Source organism: Bos javanicus, chromosome 28 (assembly GCF_032452875.1).
Source record: "Bos javanicus breed banteng chromosome 28, ARS-OSU_banteng_1.0, whole genome shotgun sequence".
Taxonomy (NCBI): Eukaryota; Metazoa; Chordata; class Mammalia; order Artiodactyla; family Bovidae; genus Bos; species Bos javanicus.
In genome coordinates this window covers 28,877,887-28,895,692 of record NC_083895.1, presented here as the reverse complement: position 1 = coordinate 28,895,692, position 17,806 = coordinate 28,877,887, and the positions used below count along the sequence as shown (strand labels likewise).

The following is a 17,806-nucleotide window of genomic DNA, read 5'->3' as shown; positions in this document are numbered from 1 at the left end:
CCTCTGCAGGACACAGCAAGAGCTAAAAACAGAAGAAAAAGCCATCACAGTGTATTTATTGGGAATGGCATGCTGGCTGGGTCTGCAGTTAGAATCAGAGGGTGGACAAGGGAATAAAAAAAAAAAATGACTCACTTTGGTTCTAATTTTAAAAAATGGTTTAGAGCAGCCATCCATGTTTGCCCAGGCTGTTGGACAGTGCAGGGGGAGGGACCCGCCCTCTGCCTGGCAACCACTCGCCCATGCCCTGTGCAGGAAGCCTGGAGCCCCCTCCCATTCTGCCTGACCCCCAGACTGCCCCCACTGTCTCCTTTTCTGGGATGACAGGGCTCAGGCAAAATCCTGCCTTAATATGCTTTCAAAGGGTGAGGAAGGGTGTTTCACTCACTTGGCATCATTCTTCAGCATTCATTCAGCATTAAAAAATAGACTCCCAGATGGAATTGGGGCATCTTTTCCATTCAAAGAGATGTGAGTTGCACTAGGAGTGGACTGCAGGAGGGCCACGATCTATCTACATCCAGAAAGGCACAAGCTTCTCAAGGAACAGCATGTGGCACAGAGGAGACCTGGATGCCCACTCCCCTGCCAGCTGGCTATGTCAGGAGCACCTGGCCCGCCCAGGAGAGGCAGCCAGCAGGGCGGAGCCTGAGAATCTGAGTGTCTGCTGAAGTGCCCCAGGAAATCTAAGGCAGCCTCAGGTACCCCTGGGTTATAGTCCCTACCCTTGTCTTCACAGCCCTATGGCATCAGCTCATCATTTACCGCTTCACTTTCCTTCCCTCTGAGCAAAATGCATCCTTATGGCTGACTGTGAGGTCACAGGCAAACAGGTGAGGGCTTTTCAAATAACGGGTTGCAACCCACTAATGGATATGAAATCCACTTAATAGATCAGGACCAAAATTTTACTTCATTTTCTCTTTGGCTGCCTTCTCTCCTGTTCCTGAGGATGAATCATCTGTGGGCTTGCCTGGGACCCCTCCACTGCTCTGAGCCCAGGCCTTGTCTGCTTGCGGACCTCACCCAGCTCTGCTTCCTCATGTTCCTCAGCACACATGGTCCCCTCTCCACTGGCCCACTCACAGACGCATACAAACTGCCTGCCATTTCCCCTGTATGAAAAACAAAACAAACCCAGAGAGATCCATACCCTCCTGACCACACGTCCCCCTGTAACTCCCGCTCCAAACCTCCAGAAGGAGACAGGTGCAGAGTAGAACACCCAGAGGTGCTTCCCAGGTGTGCAGTCTCCCAGTCCAGCTTCTGCGCCTCCCCCACGACACTGCTCCCCCAGGCCATCATGGGCTCGTACCAAAGGTTAAATCCCAAAGCAAACTCCATCTTCAGCCTGGGTGGCTCATAAGCCATTTATAAAATCAGCCCTATGATCACTTGCTCCTCTTTGAAAACTACAATCAGAGATCTTCTTTTAAAAGTGTAGATGCTGCTTCATGAAATGCTGTTTCCATTACAGACACGTAGGTTCTGCCAGGTGAAATGTGCACCGGGGTCAAAAGCAGTCTGAAAACATCTGGAAACGAGGCCGGAGGTGGATGGGCCCTCCCCTCCCCCCACCCCTGCCACCGGGGTAAAGTGACAGGGGATTCATTCCCTGAGGACTGAACGCCAAGACAGGGCAGGACAATCAAGGGAGGAGGCTGGGCCCTACCCAGACCACATATTTCTTATTCTTGAAGTCAGGGTACCTTCCTGACCACACAGGCACAGAAAGGCTCCTTGGAGGTCTAAAGGGGAGTGATATCTACTGATGCTAAGCTACCCACAACCTTTTCGATAGAGTCCATCTTGGCTAAGAGCTGAGGGCACACACATGTGATGATCCTGAGATATACCAAATATGGACTGAAAGTGAAAGTGAAGTCGCTCAGTTGTGTCTGATTTTTTGCGACTCTTTGCATGGACAGTAGCCTGCACCAGGCTCCTCCATCCATGGGATTTTCTAGGCAAGAGTACTGGAGTGAGTTGCCATTTCCTTCTCCAGGGAATCTTCCGAACCTAGGGACTGAACCCAGGTCTCCCGCATTGTAGACAGACGCTTTGCTGTCTGAGCCACCAGAGAAGCCCAAATATGGACTGTGAACCAGGCAAACCAAGATGACTGGCCAAAGGAAAACCAGAAGAAATGCCCCATAAAATTCAAACTGCCACCAGGGTGCGACTCTGGGACTCTCTCTCTCTGAGTCTGCCCATGTGTCTATCCACATGTACTGTGTACTCTTTCTTCCTCTAATAAACACTTCACTTCCTTCACTACTTTCCAACTTTGTGGAAATTCTTTTCTGCAAAGCGGAAGGGCCCGGGCCCTTGTCACTGACCACTGGTCTAGTGGCTAGGATCTGGTGTTCTCACTGCCATGACCCAGCCTCAATCTCTACCTGGGAACCCAAGCCCTGCTTCAAGCCACTGTAGGTCAAGGCGACCTGAGATCAGAAAGGCAGCTTTGGGGCACAGGAACTAAGGGCATGGACAATAGGTTCAGATGGCCTGGCTTGAGTAACAGTTGTCACTGACTTTGTGCTTGGGAACAAATTACTTGTATTTTTCGAGCCTTGGTTTCCTTCTCTGTAAAATGGGCATAATAATACCCTGAGGGCTATAAGGACCAAGAGAGATAAAGAAAAGAAAACCTCTGGCACACAGTAGGTTGTTTAATAAATCTCATGGAATTAATAAACAAACCAGGGCTCTTAGTGCAGTGGCTGGCACAGGGCCAGAGTTTGGTAAAGGTGGTGAATATTATAAGGATTCGGCCCAGCCCGCACACTGCAGATGCCTCACAGGAGATGCTCAGTAAATACCAGACTTCCCTCCCAGCAATAATATCCTGAGCACCTTGTACATACTGCAGGTGGGTCTGCGTGCAAAAGACCCAGAAGCCATGGAGCCCGACCCCAAGCCACATGGTAAGGGAGGGCACTACTAAAACTGGAGCTGAATAAAGTCCTGTCACCCCCCTGGGCTCCTCCCAACTCCCCCGCAGTCCCATGGGACAGACAGACCCAGCTTCCTCCCAGGTACTGAGCACTTACAGAATAAATGACCCGCGCTCTGAAACTCCAGGAGCAGGTCACAGCCCACTGGTGGGCCCTCACAGAGGCAGCAGCGCAGGAGAGAGGAGACCAGGACCACCTCCACTTCCCTGTCCCCCATTCTCATGGCTCCCCTGCTCTTGTCTGTGTCACCCCAGGTGCTAGGACATCCACCTTGGGGCCCAGTCGGCTCTACTGCTCCTCTTCCAGGAGGCTGGCAAGTGAGGAGTAAGAGAAGGGTGGCAATGAGCCCCCCAGCTCACACTAAGCGTGTGATCAGAGGAAAGGCTGAAGTCTCTTTCCCAGGCTGTCAGGCCCTGGGGGAACAGCAGAGGCACACTGAGGAATTAACGAAGCCCGAAGTGTTTAGGTCAAAGGAATACCAGAGCCCTCGTTCAGTGAGACTGAGCAGGACCCTGGAGGGCTTCTGGGCACGGGAGACTTTCTGTCCCTTTTTCTTGTAGGGAACAGACTCCAGCCTCCAAAGGGCAGATTCCTCCAAAGGGCTCATCTGGGAAGGTATAGAGATAAGGGAAAGGCAGCTAAGAAAAAGTAGTGCAGCCTTGGGGCTGGGTTCTGGTTCCACCTCGTGGGATACACAATATCTCTGAGATCTTTACAGAATCAAAACCCCCAACAAACGGAATTAGCATTCTTCACTGCAGAGAAGACAGAAGACCGGAGGCAGATTAAAGGCTTGCAGGCCCCCCCCACACACTCCTCTTATCAGCAACCCCACCCTTGAACTATTGCTGTAACTCCTCACCAAATCCTCCCATGTAGGGACGCATAGTTTTTTGGGGCAGGAGCCTGCTGTGTCTCCCTTTGCCTGGCAAAGCAATAAAGCTATTCTCTATTTCACCCAACACTCTGTCTCCAAGATTTGATTCAGCACTGGTGCATAGAAGCTGAGCTTTCAGCTCCACCATTTCTGTTTGGAAGGGTCCCAGTGAGGACCCCACTCTCTCTGAAGAAGCCCAGGCCAAGGAAAGCCATTCCTTGAACTTCCAGCAGGGAGCCTACTTTCATCCTCCCCTCCACTGCCAGCTTTGACAACCTGCACTGTAGGAAGTCCTTCCAGAGGGCTCACTTACATCTCTCATGAGGTCCCTAAGCCTGTTTGATGGATGCTCTGGTAGAGGCTGCTCCTTACCCCCACCTGGTAACCCTTCTCTTAGATCATGTGGCTGCACATTTAGCCTCACCCAGAGAGCTTTACCGGAGAAGGCAATGGCATGCCACTCCAGTACTCCTGCCTGGAAAATCCCATGGACGGAGGAGCCTGGAAGGCTGCAGTCCATGGGGTCACTGAGGGTTGGACATGACTGAGCGACTTCACTTTCACTTTTCACTTTCATGCATTGGAGAAGGAAATGGCAACCCACTCCAGTGTTCTTGCCTGGAGAATCCCAGGGACAGGGGAGCCTGGTGGGCTGCTGTCTATGGGGTCACACAGAGTCGGACACGACTGAAGTGACTTAGCAGCAGCAGCAGATAGCTTTTCAATACTTGTGTCCAGGCCCCTCCTTCAATGTTGCCAGAATTGGGTGGGTGGGGCAGGCGGGCAGGCTTCGCAGCTCACTGGGTGATTCTAGTGTGTAGCCAGAACCGAGGACTCTAGGGGAGATGGAGAGTCCAGAGAATGTTGCTTACCAGCACAGGTTCTTGCTAAACTCCCGACTGGTCCACAGCCCACTTTTGTCACTTGGGAGTCAGTGACCTTGGGTCACTAGCTCCAAATCTGTGAGCCTCAGCTTCTCCATCTGAAAACTGGGCACAGCACCTAACTCACCAGGTCATCCTACAGACGAAATATTAGTAAGATGGTGGGTCCATTGGTGGTGGGCACAGGCTGCGTGGTGGGGACTCCGTAAAACCAACAACTCATAACCAAGGCATCTGATGATCTGTCCTTCTCTAAACTAGTTCATCCTGGTTGCTTTGAACCCTCCTCCTTGGACTGGGATGTCTGCTCTTAGTTGTAAGAATAGCTCCCCAGTCATGCTATCCTGCTCCTTTGGGTGGGGCTGAAGGGTGAGATAAGGACAAAGCTACCATAAATGAGAAGATGCTCAAGATCCCCACCTGCTAAATCAGATCAACCTGGGTCCCTTCCCTAGGCAGGAACCCCACTTCATGTCTCTGCCCACCACCTGAAACATCAGAACTCCTTTGGTGGTGACCACTGTGACCCCCAGACCTTCTGCTCCCTTGCAAAGCCCTCTTTTGGATTGGCGTCATGAGGCTTTCCTCCCCTGTCATATAATAAGTAATGCAACAAATATTTATCACGTGCAACTCTTTGCTGGGAACACAGGGACATATAGTAAGAGGCCTGTATTCACAGCGAATGGTCTGTGAAAAGGGTGCTGTCACCATGGATGACAACAGTTCCCACCTCACAGGGGGCAGTGGGGTTAAACGAGTGAATGCCAAGTGCTGAGAGCATGGCTCCCCAGAACAAGCGGTCAAGACCAAGGGCTGTGGGGTGAGGGCCTGATGGGGAAGTGCACTGGGCGCTGGGAATGCGGATGAGGAGCCCATAGCTCAGACGGCTAGCAGCAGGGGAGGTTCCCAAGAGTCAGAGATGCACCTGCCTCCTGCCCCACTCCTTAGGACTGGGCCACTGGGGCCCCCTCTGGTCAGCAGATAGATGGGACAGCTGTAGATTGCCAGGCCTGGGTTCTGGCCCTGCTGACACCAACTCAGACTGTGGGTCCCACCCATGACCTGGCCATGTCCACAGCCCCCTCATAAAGGAGCCCTGGGTGTGTGTGTGGGGGGCCATGGAAGCCTCATGACAGAGAATGACCAGGAGAAAACGTCACCACTGTCCTCTCTGGGTCAGAAAGGGGGTGTGTGGCTGACAGACGGTCCCTGGCCAAGCAGCAGTCCTACAGGCTTGCAGGAAAGGCCGAGGGGAGGGCAAGGAGGCCCCACAGGATCAGGGATGGTTTAAAAACCCCAGAGCCAAGGGAGGACTGGGGCCGGGGTGGAGGAAGTGGGGGGCTGGGGAGGGATCAGCTGACAACTTGGAAGCTGGGTCCAGAATCCAGGAGTAGAGCTAAGGCCCCTGGGCTTCCTGGGTAGAAAGGAGACCAGACCAAGGTCAGGCTCTCCCTAGGAAGAAAGACAGGGTTTGGCCAAATCCAGGTGTGGGTTGGCCCCTGTCTCCACAACAGTCCCCTTTGCACCACCCTCTGAACACGACAAATGTTGCAGTCATCTATCCTCCTAAGTTCTCCATAAAACTGTTTATAGCCCTTTGAGCTGTCTGATTAGGGGCAGGCTATTGAACCTCTTTGAGCCTTTAGCCTTTTTGTCTGGAAAAAAAAGAAAAAAACAGGGTTAACAAGAGACACTGTGTATAACACCCTTGCCAGCATGGTGGGCCTACAGTCGGGCTCAGAATATGGCAGTCGTCGTGGTTCCCCCCGCATCAGATTCTCCTGTCAATTCTTCCTTGTTTACGCTCTAATTTTTTTTGGCTCTGGGCCCACAGTCTTGTGGTGAGTTTATTCAAAGTTCTTATTCCAGAGAATGGAGACAAGGGGGCAGGTGAGCAGAAAGCTTTCTAAACCATCCTGAGGCTGCTCCAGGCAGAAGGAAATGAGCCTGAGAAGGGAGGTGACCTTGAAAGTACATAATTTGGGCAGTAGGGGCGGGAGGTGGGGGGTGGGGTGGGGTGGGGAAGCAGTCTGTGCAAAATTCCTATAGCGTCAAACTCCCCACCCAAAGGTATCCATCCCTGGGAAATACAAAGGAAAGTACAGAGAAAACACAACAGCCAGACCCACAGCTAATTGAGTTGCAGGTGGCGGCTGGAGACAGACCCGTCCGACTCTTCCGGCTTCCTCCCCCAGAGTAGCCCTCAGGTGACAGCACAGACCAACCACCTCTCACAGGGAAATCAGGAAGAGAGGGGAAAAGAACTGGGGAGGTGGGTGGCAGAAATGAGGAATTAGGCAAAGAAAAATGGTCCACAAAATGCAGAAACACCCCAGCATGCTTGCTTCCCAAACCCGGCCCATGAATCGAAGGGTGACAGGTCTCTCATCTCTGATGCCAAGAGCCAGGAGCTCCGGGCAACCGCAGGTACTACATCTGCACCTGCCAGCACTTGGAAAGAGGCAATAAAGCATAGTAGCAGGGCCTGGAATGCTAAGTGCCTGCAGCTGGGAAAGGACTGCCTCGCAGCCAGAGCGGCTCACGGCACACGGCCACCGGGCAAGGGCAGGCTCCCAGAGACGGGACTGCACGTCCTCCCCACCCGGGGCAGCAGGCAGAGGGGCAGCAGGCAGACGGGGAGGCAGGACAGGTGCACACAGAACCAGCCCTGGGGGCTGCCCGAGGCCGGGTGCTGGCCCAGGCAGACGGGGATCTCCTGGATGAAGCCCAAGAGGGCTGGCTGATTTACCGAGGCTGGCAGAAAGCTGGGACGCTTGAGTCACTGGTAAATAAAAGTGGATCATAAAGCACCCTGGCTAAGCCAGCCGTCTGGAAATACACCAGGGCCACATGCAGCTCAGAGTGTGGGCCCCATCGCTCGAATGATAGTAATAATAATGTTTATACGGCACTCACAGCAGTGGTACCAGACTCTGTTCTAAGTGCTGTGTGTGCATGTTAATTTACTTAATCCTCATAACAACCCTAAGAAGCTGGTGGGGGTATAATTCTCCTGTTACATACTGCAAGATGAGCACTGAGAGGCCAGGGAGCTAAGAACAGAGGTAGGGTTTGAACCCACACAGTCTGTTTCTAGAGGCCCTGCCCTAGCTCCACGGTGCCTGCCAGTCACCAGGGTGGCATGTTAGCAACTCCTGACTCAGCCAGCCCGGGGGCTTGAGACTGCATCACTAACACGCTCCCAGTGAAGCCTGGTTCCGAGGCCACACCTAGAGTAGGACGCTCTAAATTACTACATTACATTCCTGTGACAGCCCTTCAGCGGCGAAATGAGTTTATACTGGCTGTTCTGGTCCCTAGAGGCATCTATGAATTCCTCAGTTAACAGAGAGAGGCACTCGCAGGGTGTCAGAATCTAGGGGTTGGGGCTGGAGGAGGAGACGTGAAGTCTTAAAATTCCCATGTCCACTTCATCTCTGCCTGATTCAATCAGAATGTCAGGGGAGGAGCCCAGGTTGGAATTTTTGAAAAAGCTCCCTGGGTGACCATGTAACTGGAAGAGCCCTTCCAGTCAGACATGAGGGAAGCCTCAGTTAACGTTAGATTCATCGAAAGTTCCACGGGGCTAGGTCAGGGATCTCAAAGGTATTTTCAGAAGAGGGTTGGTGAGCCAACTCCCAGGCCAGTTGAGGGGTATGGCTGGGTCAGCTAGGGTATCCTGTTCCTATTCCCTGCGGCAGCCCTAGGGGCAACAGGTGGCAGCTGGCAACCCCCAGTCTGGCTTGCCTTCAGAGACACCCTGCTTCCCCATCCACGAGCTTTCAAGAGAGAACAGACACTGCTCTGGATCAGTTGTGGAAACTGAGGCTCTTTCAACTATACTTCAGTAAAATAAAATTTAAAAAGAATTCTCAAATGCTCTGGCTATTTCCCAAGTAAGGTTACTGACAATTTTTATACTAAACCAAAGTATAATAAAACATTAATTTATGAGAAAAAAAAAAACCTATCCTTGACAGCTCCTCTTAGTCATTTGCCATCCACTGACCTCTCAGCTCGCTCCCTCGCCAGAAACCCCCTTATCCTTGCGGGAGGTGAGCCCAGCCTCTCTCCCTTACTGCAACAGTCTTGAGCAAAGGCTTCCTTACCGCTTTAACAAGTGGCAGAATTATTTTTTCTTTAACACTCTCCCTGCTTGAGGGAAAAGTCACCCCACAAAGTGAGCAGCCCTGGGTGGCAAGGGGAGACCTGATGCCACTGCCAACCAGACAGAGACTCCTCACCTTGACATTCAAGTCCCGGGCAATGACTTCAAGGCCGAGGCAATAAAATCAAGCCTTATTTGTCTCTTACGTGTGCGGGTGCCCCACATTCAGGAAAACTAGATGGTTCACTGTTCCTCATAGACATCTGAACTTTCCTCCCATCCTACCATAGCTCAGACTTTGCCTTCCACCTGGAATGTCTGTCTCCTCCCCATTCTTCTAAGTTGCAGAGATCTCTCCCTTTATGACAAGACTACTTATCCCCATTCTTCGATTCCCCTGTCTTCCACAACTATACAAACTCATCTGAGCTGGGTACATGGTTCTCTGGGATAAAGACTATGCTTAAAGACTATATTTCCTAGCCTCCTTCGAGGTGCATGTGGTCATATGACTGCATTACAGCCAATACAATATGAGCAGAAACCATGTGCTTAATTCCCAGAGTGCTTATGTTCTTATGCCTCTCCTCCTCTTCCTATGTGATGTAATGGCAAGAACTCCTAGTTCTTGGACTATGAAGTGATCTTGAACATGGAAGCTACAGATGGTGGAGCAGCTAGGTTCCTGACAACATGGAATATCATGCCAGCATTGGGCTGGCCCCTCTAGACTTGCACATGAGAGAAAAATGACCTTCCTTCCATCTTGTAGTAGCCACTGCTCTTTTGGAATTTTCTGCAACTCATAGCTGAACTTGATGCTATTAGAGTCACCCTTTCAAACCCATGGAGGCATAGACTCAGGATTTTGGGGTTAATTACTATACCACACTACACAGACCCATCATTTGCATCTCCTCCCCAAGTTAAATACTAAGCAATGTGAAGGCTGGGACTGTGTCTTATCCAATTCCATATTATCCTGCCATGTGAAACAAAAGGCCTCATACATAACACAGAGCGTGTCTTAGGGCTGAAATGAATTCCATCTATGTACAACACTCCACACAGCCTCCCAACTTGCATCCATACTCGCAACATGCGACAAGCCTTCCTGGAAGGGTGGATCCAAGTGAACTCACCCTTTGTCCCTTCCAGGAAGCTTGTTCCCCACTGACCCCCAACCCCCTGGGAGAAGCTCGCCTTACCAGGATGTCCGAGTCCTTAGGCTCCTCCCCAGCGGCTGGGCTGGAGCAGTTGCTGAGTTTGAATATCCAGTACTCCTGGGCCGTGACAAAGAAGTTCCATGGCAGCAGGCCGCCAATGCCCAAGCTGAAGAAGATGATGTAGGTACCATTGTAGCGGTCCTCGGGCCTCTGCAAGCTGGGTGGCGGGCGGTCCAGCAACTTCTCCAGCAGTGCTTCTTGGTCAGCTCGGAGGGAGCTGCTTGCAGTTCTGTAGGCAGAATTGGAGGTATGACGAAAGTCGTCTTCTGAGATGATGGCCACTGTTGGAGTGGAGAGACAGGGCAGGTGATCAGAAGCTGAGGCCAGGTACAGCTGGAGACTCACCCATCTTACAGAGCTGATTCTGCCCCTACCTGGGGATCTGTGGAGTCACCAAAGTGTGATTAGAGCTTCAGGTTTAATTATTAGGGGCAAAGACAAGATGTCAGAGTAGTAAGTGACCTCAGGATGCCCCCAAACTATACAGAGGCCACATAGTGGCCGCTTGGTTGGGAGTAAGGCAATGCAGCATAGTGGAGCCCACAGCAGTCAGTCCAGAGGGGCAAACCTGGTCTCAAGGCATTCAAATTTCTAAGCAGCCATAACAAAAAGAATTAGGCCCCTCGATGAGCCAAGAATGCTCTCTAAACTCTTTTCAACTTTATGGGAGAAAATTAAGGACGAGGAAAGTGTGTAGAATATGGTACTATCTGTACATAAGAAGCACAGATCAGGCAGGCAGGGAGGGGAAGATGTAAGTATACCCTCTGGAAGGATACACAAGAAATTTCAAACAGTGGTTGCCTCTGAGGAGCGAGGCTGGGGACTTCACTGCATGTTGTTTTGTGCCTCTTGAATTCTGAACTTTGTGAGTGTATTATCTGTTCAAAACTAAAAATTATAAATAAAAATAAAGGCATTCAAATAACATTAAAAAAATAAACCTCATAGTGTCTAGAGCTGCCACCAGAAGCTGGTTTGAAACATCTAATAGGCCACTCCCTCATGTCATTGTGGGAAAACTGAGGTCCAAAGAACACGTCACAGACCAGGCAAAGGGCCAAGCCTGGGTTTGCAGCTCCTGCCTGGGCCCCCACCTCTGTTCATTACATCCCACCACAAGAGAGCAACTCCCCATCTGCAGCAGCAGCTAAAACAAACTAAAGATTCTGGGTTGCCAGTAACGATTGTGTACACGGCCTCGGGCAAGTCACCAAGTTCTGAGCCTCACTTTCCCCATCTGCAAACCCGGGGAAGCCTTTTTACAATGGTTATTGTAAATTGCAACTGGCTGGCAATGCTGATAAATGTCAGCATCTTCCCTGCCATCCTGGGCTTGTCAGCTGGCTGGCTGGCTGGCTGTGGAGTCTGGCTGCAAGGTAACATGCCTACTTCTATGCTCTATACAGCACCTAGGCTGTGGCAGCAGCTTGATAAATGGGAAATATTTCCATAAAACTGAGGATGGGACGCTCTGTAGTCCCTTCTGCAATAAATAAATCAGTGCATCTAGGCTCGCATAGGAGGCTGAGCCTTAACTTGGCATTAAGCCAGACCAGGAGAAATGCGAACACTGTTACAGAGGTACAGTATAGGGCCTTATCTGCTATTTCAGGAGAGCCTCACAATATTTCTCAGAATTAGGCAGGACAGGAATTACCGCTTCCTTTTTATCAGATGCAAAGAACGAGGATGTAAAGTTGCTTGATTTGTCCCGCATTCAAACACTGAGAATTCCCAATAGTTAAATCCAGCACTGGGGCATGTCCAGGTCTGTACCTGGCACTTGAGGCTGACAACAGCCCAATATGGTAGGTGCTACTCTAAGACCCTTTCACAGGTGAAGAGTGAGGCTCATAGAGGCTGAGTAATTTGCCCAAAGTCATGCAGCTAACAAATGGGAAAAGTGAGGTTACTCAGCCAGTCAGTCTGAGGGCCATGTGGATTCCTTGGCCTCCCTGGGAGGAAGGTGGTTGGCAATGTGCATCCTTGTCTACTGGCTCCAAGTACAGACCTTCTGGAAGAATTCCTGGTCAGTGAGCTGTGAACAGAGGCGAAGGCAGCACTGCAGGGCACCTTTATCAATATCTGCTGAATGAATGGATTCTGAACAGCCAGGATATGTACCCCTACTGGGGCAGCATGTACCCTGCAGCAGGCAGGCAGGAGGCAGCCGGAAGCCCAGAGCATCTGTGTCAGCAAGTCTATTTTAAACTCCCTTGGTTGAGCAGAGCCTTTTCCCAGCTTGGATTCACAGGGAGCTCAGCACTAACAAACTAACCAGTGTGGCCATGCACGCACATGTGTGCACACACACATACAGTTTCTATATTAGTGTTTAAAAATGTAAAAATTATGACCCATGTAGGACAACAGACAATGGGCAAGTGGTTCTTTCCAGATGCTCCAACTCCAGGGGTAGCTGCTGGGGCTAAAGTTCAGTCACTCAGGCCACACTCGGCTGGAGTCCATTCTCAGCTCCAGGGGCCTATTTGTTCAGGACCGTTCGGCCTTGACCAAGCTTCGGAAAGAGCCAGGAATTTTCTCTCACTCAGGTCACAGGCTGGGGCACTGGAGTGAGCAAAGTCTTATTACTCTTTATGAAAGCTAGCTGCTGGCTTTGGATTAAAAAAGAAGAAAGGCAAGGAAGAGTCCTGCCATCCCCGGGGAGGGGCTGGCGATGCCCTGGGGTGTGTTCCTCAGTCACCTGTAGGAATCGGCAAGGCTCAGCCCTGCTCCTGTCCTGGTTGACTTCGGGCAAGGGGTAGACCCTGCTCAACGCAGCAGAAACTCGTGGGGCCTGGAGCCACCGCAGACCATCCTCCAGGTCTGGGCGCTGGTTCCCAGAAAGTTTTTGACTGACTCTTAAGTCAATCTTGCCTTTGTGCCTCGATTTCCTCACCTGTGAAATGGGGGTAAGGGGCTGCGGAGGCTACCCTATGGGAAAGCACTGTGGGAAGCACAGGGCGGGGACACCCCCAGACTCAGGCGACCCAATTTGGGCTCTCAGCCACCTTCTGGATACTTTAGGCTAACTTGTCCATACCCAGGCCCCCCACATCCATAAGGTGATGTCTGATCTCAGGAAATTCATGAGGGGGCGGGAAGAGAATCTGGAGAACGCAGACCGAGGAGGAGGGAACGTGAGAGGAAAGTGAGAGGAGAGAGCAAGGGAGGAAGAGAATGGACGCCGGGGAGGGGGGGTCACAGCGAGAGGCGTCGCGCCGAGCCGGAGGCCGGGTCCGGGTTTTGAGGCCCCAGTGGAGCGCCCCCAGGAGGGCCGCGGGGTTGGGGAGGGGGTAGGCCGCCCCCAGCGGGAGCCCGGGGAGCGACCAGGAGCCTGAAGAGCTGGGCGGGGGCCAGGCCCGCGCCCGACCGCCGGCCCGCACTTACTGTCGCCGTCGCTCGCCGCCGCCGCCGCTGCCTCCCCGGCTGCCGCGGCCACTGCGACTCCGGGCTCGGCCGGCCCTGAGGCCGGGCTCCGCCTCCAGGCCCCGCCCCCTGCCCCACCCCCTCCGGCGCTTCCGGGTTTGCAAACGGGTCTCCTTTCGCGGGCGGCAGGCTGTGGACACGCGCCCATTTCACAGGTGAAGGGAGTGAGGCGCCGGCCGCCAGGCGCACCGCCCAGGCTAGCGCGCGAGTGCGCAGTGAGTCGGCTCTCGTTGCTGCCGCCGCTGCTTCCCCACCGTGGAGCCCGAGCACCCCGTCAGCTCCCAGAACCCTGCGCCCCAGGACCCGGAAGAGCTCTCCACCCGCTCCCCGCAAGCAACTGCGGAGTCTCACCTGCACCTCCCTGATCCCCTACTGTTCCCCGCACCTGCGGGGACCCTCCCGGGAGCCAGCACCTTCCAGAAGCTCACTAGTCGAGGCAGAGGAGTAGCTAGTCCTCAGGACCACTCCGACCCCATCAGGCCCTCCCACCGGCCGCCAGAACTTCCTGTCTAAATTACCGCCCCAGGCAGTCACCGTCTCTCTACTTAGACCTGACATCCGCGCTCATTATTGTCACATGCCCGGAGGGGCCGGAGTTGCCCTGTGCCCCTCTCACGGACCTGAGAAAGCTGGGCTTGTGGGAAGCCCCGACGGCAGTGTGATGTAACGCTGCTGCTGCTGCTAAGTCACTTCAGTCGTGTTCGACTCTTGGCGACCCCATGGACTGCAACCTACCAGGCTCCTCTGTCCTTGGAATTTTCCAGGCAAGAGTACTGGAGTGGGGTACCATTGCCTAGGTCTGTCTGATTCTAAAACTGTTGAGTCCCCTGACCCCACAGTGGTGGGTCAGCGCTGGGTGCTCTCAGGGCCACGGGGAGGTGGCAGCCTTGTTTCATGGTGAGACCATGTTTCATTAAGCAGACCTACCATGTGCCAGGCCCTGCAGTGGGGCCTGTGATGTGTTAGGATCAGAAATATATTTGATCTGGTCCCTGGTTCCTGATAGGGCTTCCCTGGTGGCTCAGACGGTAAAGCATCTGCCTGCAGTGCGGGAGACCCAGGTTCGATCCCTGGGTTGGGAAGATCCCCTGGAGAAGGAAATGGCAACCCATTCCAGTACTGTTGCCTGGAAAATTCCATGGACTGAGAGGCTCCTCAGAGCCTGGTAGGGTACAGTCCATGGGGTCGCAAAGAGTCAGACACGACTGAGCGACTTCACTTACTGGTTCACTTACTGTTCCTGAGGTGGTGATGGACAGGGAGGCCTGGCGTGCTGCGATTCATGGGGTCGCAGAGTCCGACACGACTGAGCGACTGATCTGATCTGATCTGATAGACTGTTTCTAAAACCCATAGAATTTCCTGAGAGATGGGTGTGATAGGAAGGTTTTTTGTTATTCAAGCCTATTTAAGCCACACCTGAATTTATGCTAATGAGGTGGGTTTGGTGGGCCCCAGATAGCTTGTGGTTGAGGGCTGGTGGAACCCACCCAGGGGATTAGAAGGTTATAACTTTCAGCTCCATGCCCTGCCTCCAGGGAGGGGAGAGGAGCTGGTGATGACCTAACCACCCATGACCAATGAGTTAATTAACCATGCCTACATAATGAACCTCCATAAAACCCCTAAATGATGGGGTTCAGAGAGCATCTGGGTTGACAAACATATCCACCTTCAGGGAGGGCGGCACACCCCAACTCCATGGGGACAGAAACTTGGGACCTGATACCTTGTTCATTTTGTACCCTTTATATAAAATAAACCAGTGATAGTAAGTTTTCCTGAATTCTGTAGGCCGTCCTAGCAAATTATTCAAACTGGAGGGAGTGTGTGGGAACCCCTGATTTTGTCACCAAGTTGGACAAAAGTCTGGGCACCCCGTACTCTATACCTATGACCGGAGTCTGAAGTTGAAGTAGGGGCAGCCTTGTGGGACCCTTCAGTGTGTAGGACCTGTGGCTCCAGAGAGTGTCAGAATTGAATTGTTGGGTCCCCAGCTGGTGTCCAGAGAGTTGGAAAATTTGTTGGAGTATACATGTGAAAAAGAAACCCACTGCATCTGTTGTCGGAAGTGTTGAGAGAGTAAAAACAGTGCGAAGACCCAAAGGTGGAAAGGGCTGGGGTCTTGCTTTGGAGGAGCTTGCACTCTCCCCGGGGGACAGGCCAGAAGGGGCAGAGGACATAAGAAGCCCTGCAGTCTACAGCCGACTTGAGAGCAGACCGATTTCAGGACCAAGGAGGGGATGGGAACAAGTGGGCAGGTCATGGTGATTGGTCTGGCTGGATGTTGTGGACTGGCTGTGGAGGCCCCTTTTGATAGGTGGTGCTAGAGGTAAAGAACCCGCCTGCCAATGCAGGAGACTCGGGTTCGATCCCTGGGTCGGGAAGATCCCCTGGAGGAGGGCGTGGCAACTCATTCCAGTATTCTTGCCTAGAGAATTACATGGACAGAGGAGCCTGGTGGACTACAGTCCATAGGGTCGCAAAGAGTCAGACATGACTGACGCGACTGAGCAGGCATGCACGGGAATGGAAGCAACACTTTCCTGCCTGAGGGCCATCTACTCTGTGTCCGGGGTGGAGGTGAATTGAGGCTTTTCAACTGGGCGGAGTTGATGCCTGTTTGCAGGCAGTCAGAGAATGTCAGGGGAATATTTGTAAATGGTACAGTGCTGCACAGCTACTGGGCATCACCATTGTTCTGAAATGCACATGAAGAAGAAAGAGAAGCGAGGAGAGAAAGGAGGAAGAGAGGGAGAATAAGAAAGAGAAGGAGGAGAGCAAGGGAAGAGAAGGCAGAGAGAGAGGAAGAAAGAGGAAAGAACAAATGAAAATTCAAAACATCCCAAGCACTCTTCACTGGGTTGATATTTTGTAATTCTCCAAGTAAAGCATCCTGCCACACCTTGGCTTGGAAATACTCTGAAAGTTCTGACAATTGAACAGAAGCTATCTCAGTATTACAAAGGGACTTGCTCCTGGCCCCGGGGAGCTGCAACGGTAGGACAAGGACTGGCTGGGGAGGCCTCCTGGTGTGGTGGAGCCTTATGAACCTGGGCTTAGGCTTAGACGCTGTCTAGGTATCCCTAGGAAGTCAAGCCTCGTTTCCCTACTCATATCAGCCCAGGCTAATAGCCTTCTATGAGGCCTGGGGCAGGGGATTGGGGGGTTCAAAAGTAATATTGATAGCTCTCAAGGACGCTCTGGCTGCCTTCCCCCACCCCCAACAACCATCTCCTTTGAGGCTGGTACTCTAGTTAGCTTCTTTTACATATGAGGACCAACTCCAATATTCTTGGGCTTCCTTTGTGGCTCAGCTGGTAAAAGAATCCGCCTGCAATGCAGGAGACCTGGGTTTGATCCCTGGGTTGGGAAGATCCCCTGGAGAAGGGAAAGGCTACCCACTCCAGTATTCTGGCTTGGAGAATTCCATGGACTTATAGTCCATGGGGTTGAAAGGAGTCAGACACGACTGAGTGACTTTCACCTTCACGTATGAGGAACCTGGGGTGCTGAGAGAGACCTTTGCAGAGACACATAGCTGATAAACCAGAGCCAAGATTCAAATTGTCGCCCTTCTGCCTCCTGAGCTCAGTCAGGGGTTCCATCCAAGGTGGTTGGGAGTGGGGGCGGGGGAGGCTCACATAAACTCCTCCTTGCTCCAAAGCCTGCAAACCTGTAGGCAATTAAGCAATAAGAGCCTGCCTGCCGGAAGGTGGGCCACCACTGGAGGCGGAAGCCTCATCGGGCTGATGCTGCCATCTTGTGGCCCTTCCCTGTCACTGCTGTTCTCACGAGCTGGGCTGCCTCAGCACATTTCCTGCTTTCTAGGATTTCCTGGGCCCCCAAGCAGGGCATGTGGCTCCTGGGAGATAAAGAATTATCCATAATTGCTGACCATAACTCTGTGCGCCCACATCACTAGTTCAAGTTCTAACCATCTCTCTGACTCGAGCCACCTCTCCTTTGCTTTGCCTAACTGCTCCCACTGAGGAATGTTCTGGACCTACTGGAGACTCCAGCCGTGACCCATCTATCTTCCCTCCATGCATTGGGCATCTTCCTTCCTCTTGGAGCCAGCTTAGATTACATGGCTCATCATCTCAGTAACATCTTGACAATACTCTCAATTCTCACACCCCTCGACTCCCAGTGGCACTCCCTACACCCAAGTGGATGAGCCTTCCTGCAGAAAGTCCCCAGCAGGCCAGTGGCTCCACTCTGAATTCAAGTTACAATCTGGGCTGGGCATCCAGGATTCTGGTAGTCCCACGGCAGTCCTAGCTCCTCCTGTCCATAGAAACGGCTGCCATCTTCCT

At 52.5% G+C, this 17,806-nt stretch overlaps 1 protein-coding gene across 3 annotated transcripts in view; it reads right to left on the bottom strand.

Moving 5' to 3' along the window:
• The window catches only part of SLC29A3 (solute carrier family 29 member 3), a 45,854-nt gene extending 31,794 nt beyond the window's left edge, over positions 1-14,060 (bottom strand). The window contains exons 1-2 of one of the 3 annotated variants that reach the window (XR_009734285.1): positions 13,449-13,751; positions 10,038-10,336 (exon numbers count right to left, since the gene is read on the bottom strand). Coding sequence is in view for 2 of the 3 variants with exons in the window: in XM_061405815.1 (XP_061261799.1) it covers positions 10,038-10,336; positions 13,449-13,635 (486 nt within the window). In the remaining variant the exon portion in view is untranslated. Of the gene's footprint in view, positions 1-10,037; positions 10,337-13,448; positions 13,752-13,900 lie in introns of those variants that run through there. The other 2 variants (XM_061405814.1, XM_061405815.1) reach the window with 2 other exon arrangements.
• Positions 14,061-17,806: the final 3,746 nt, after the last annotated feature.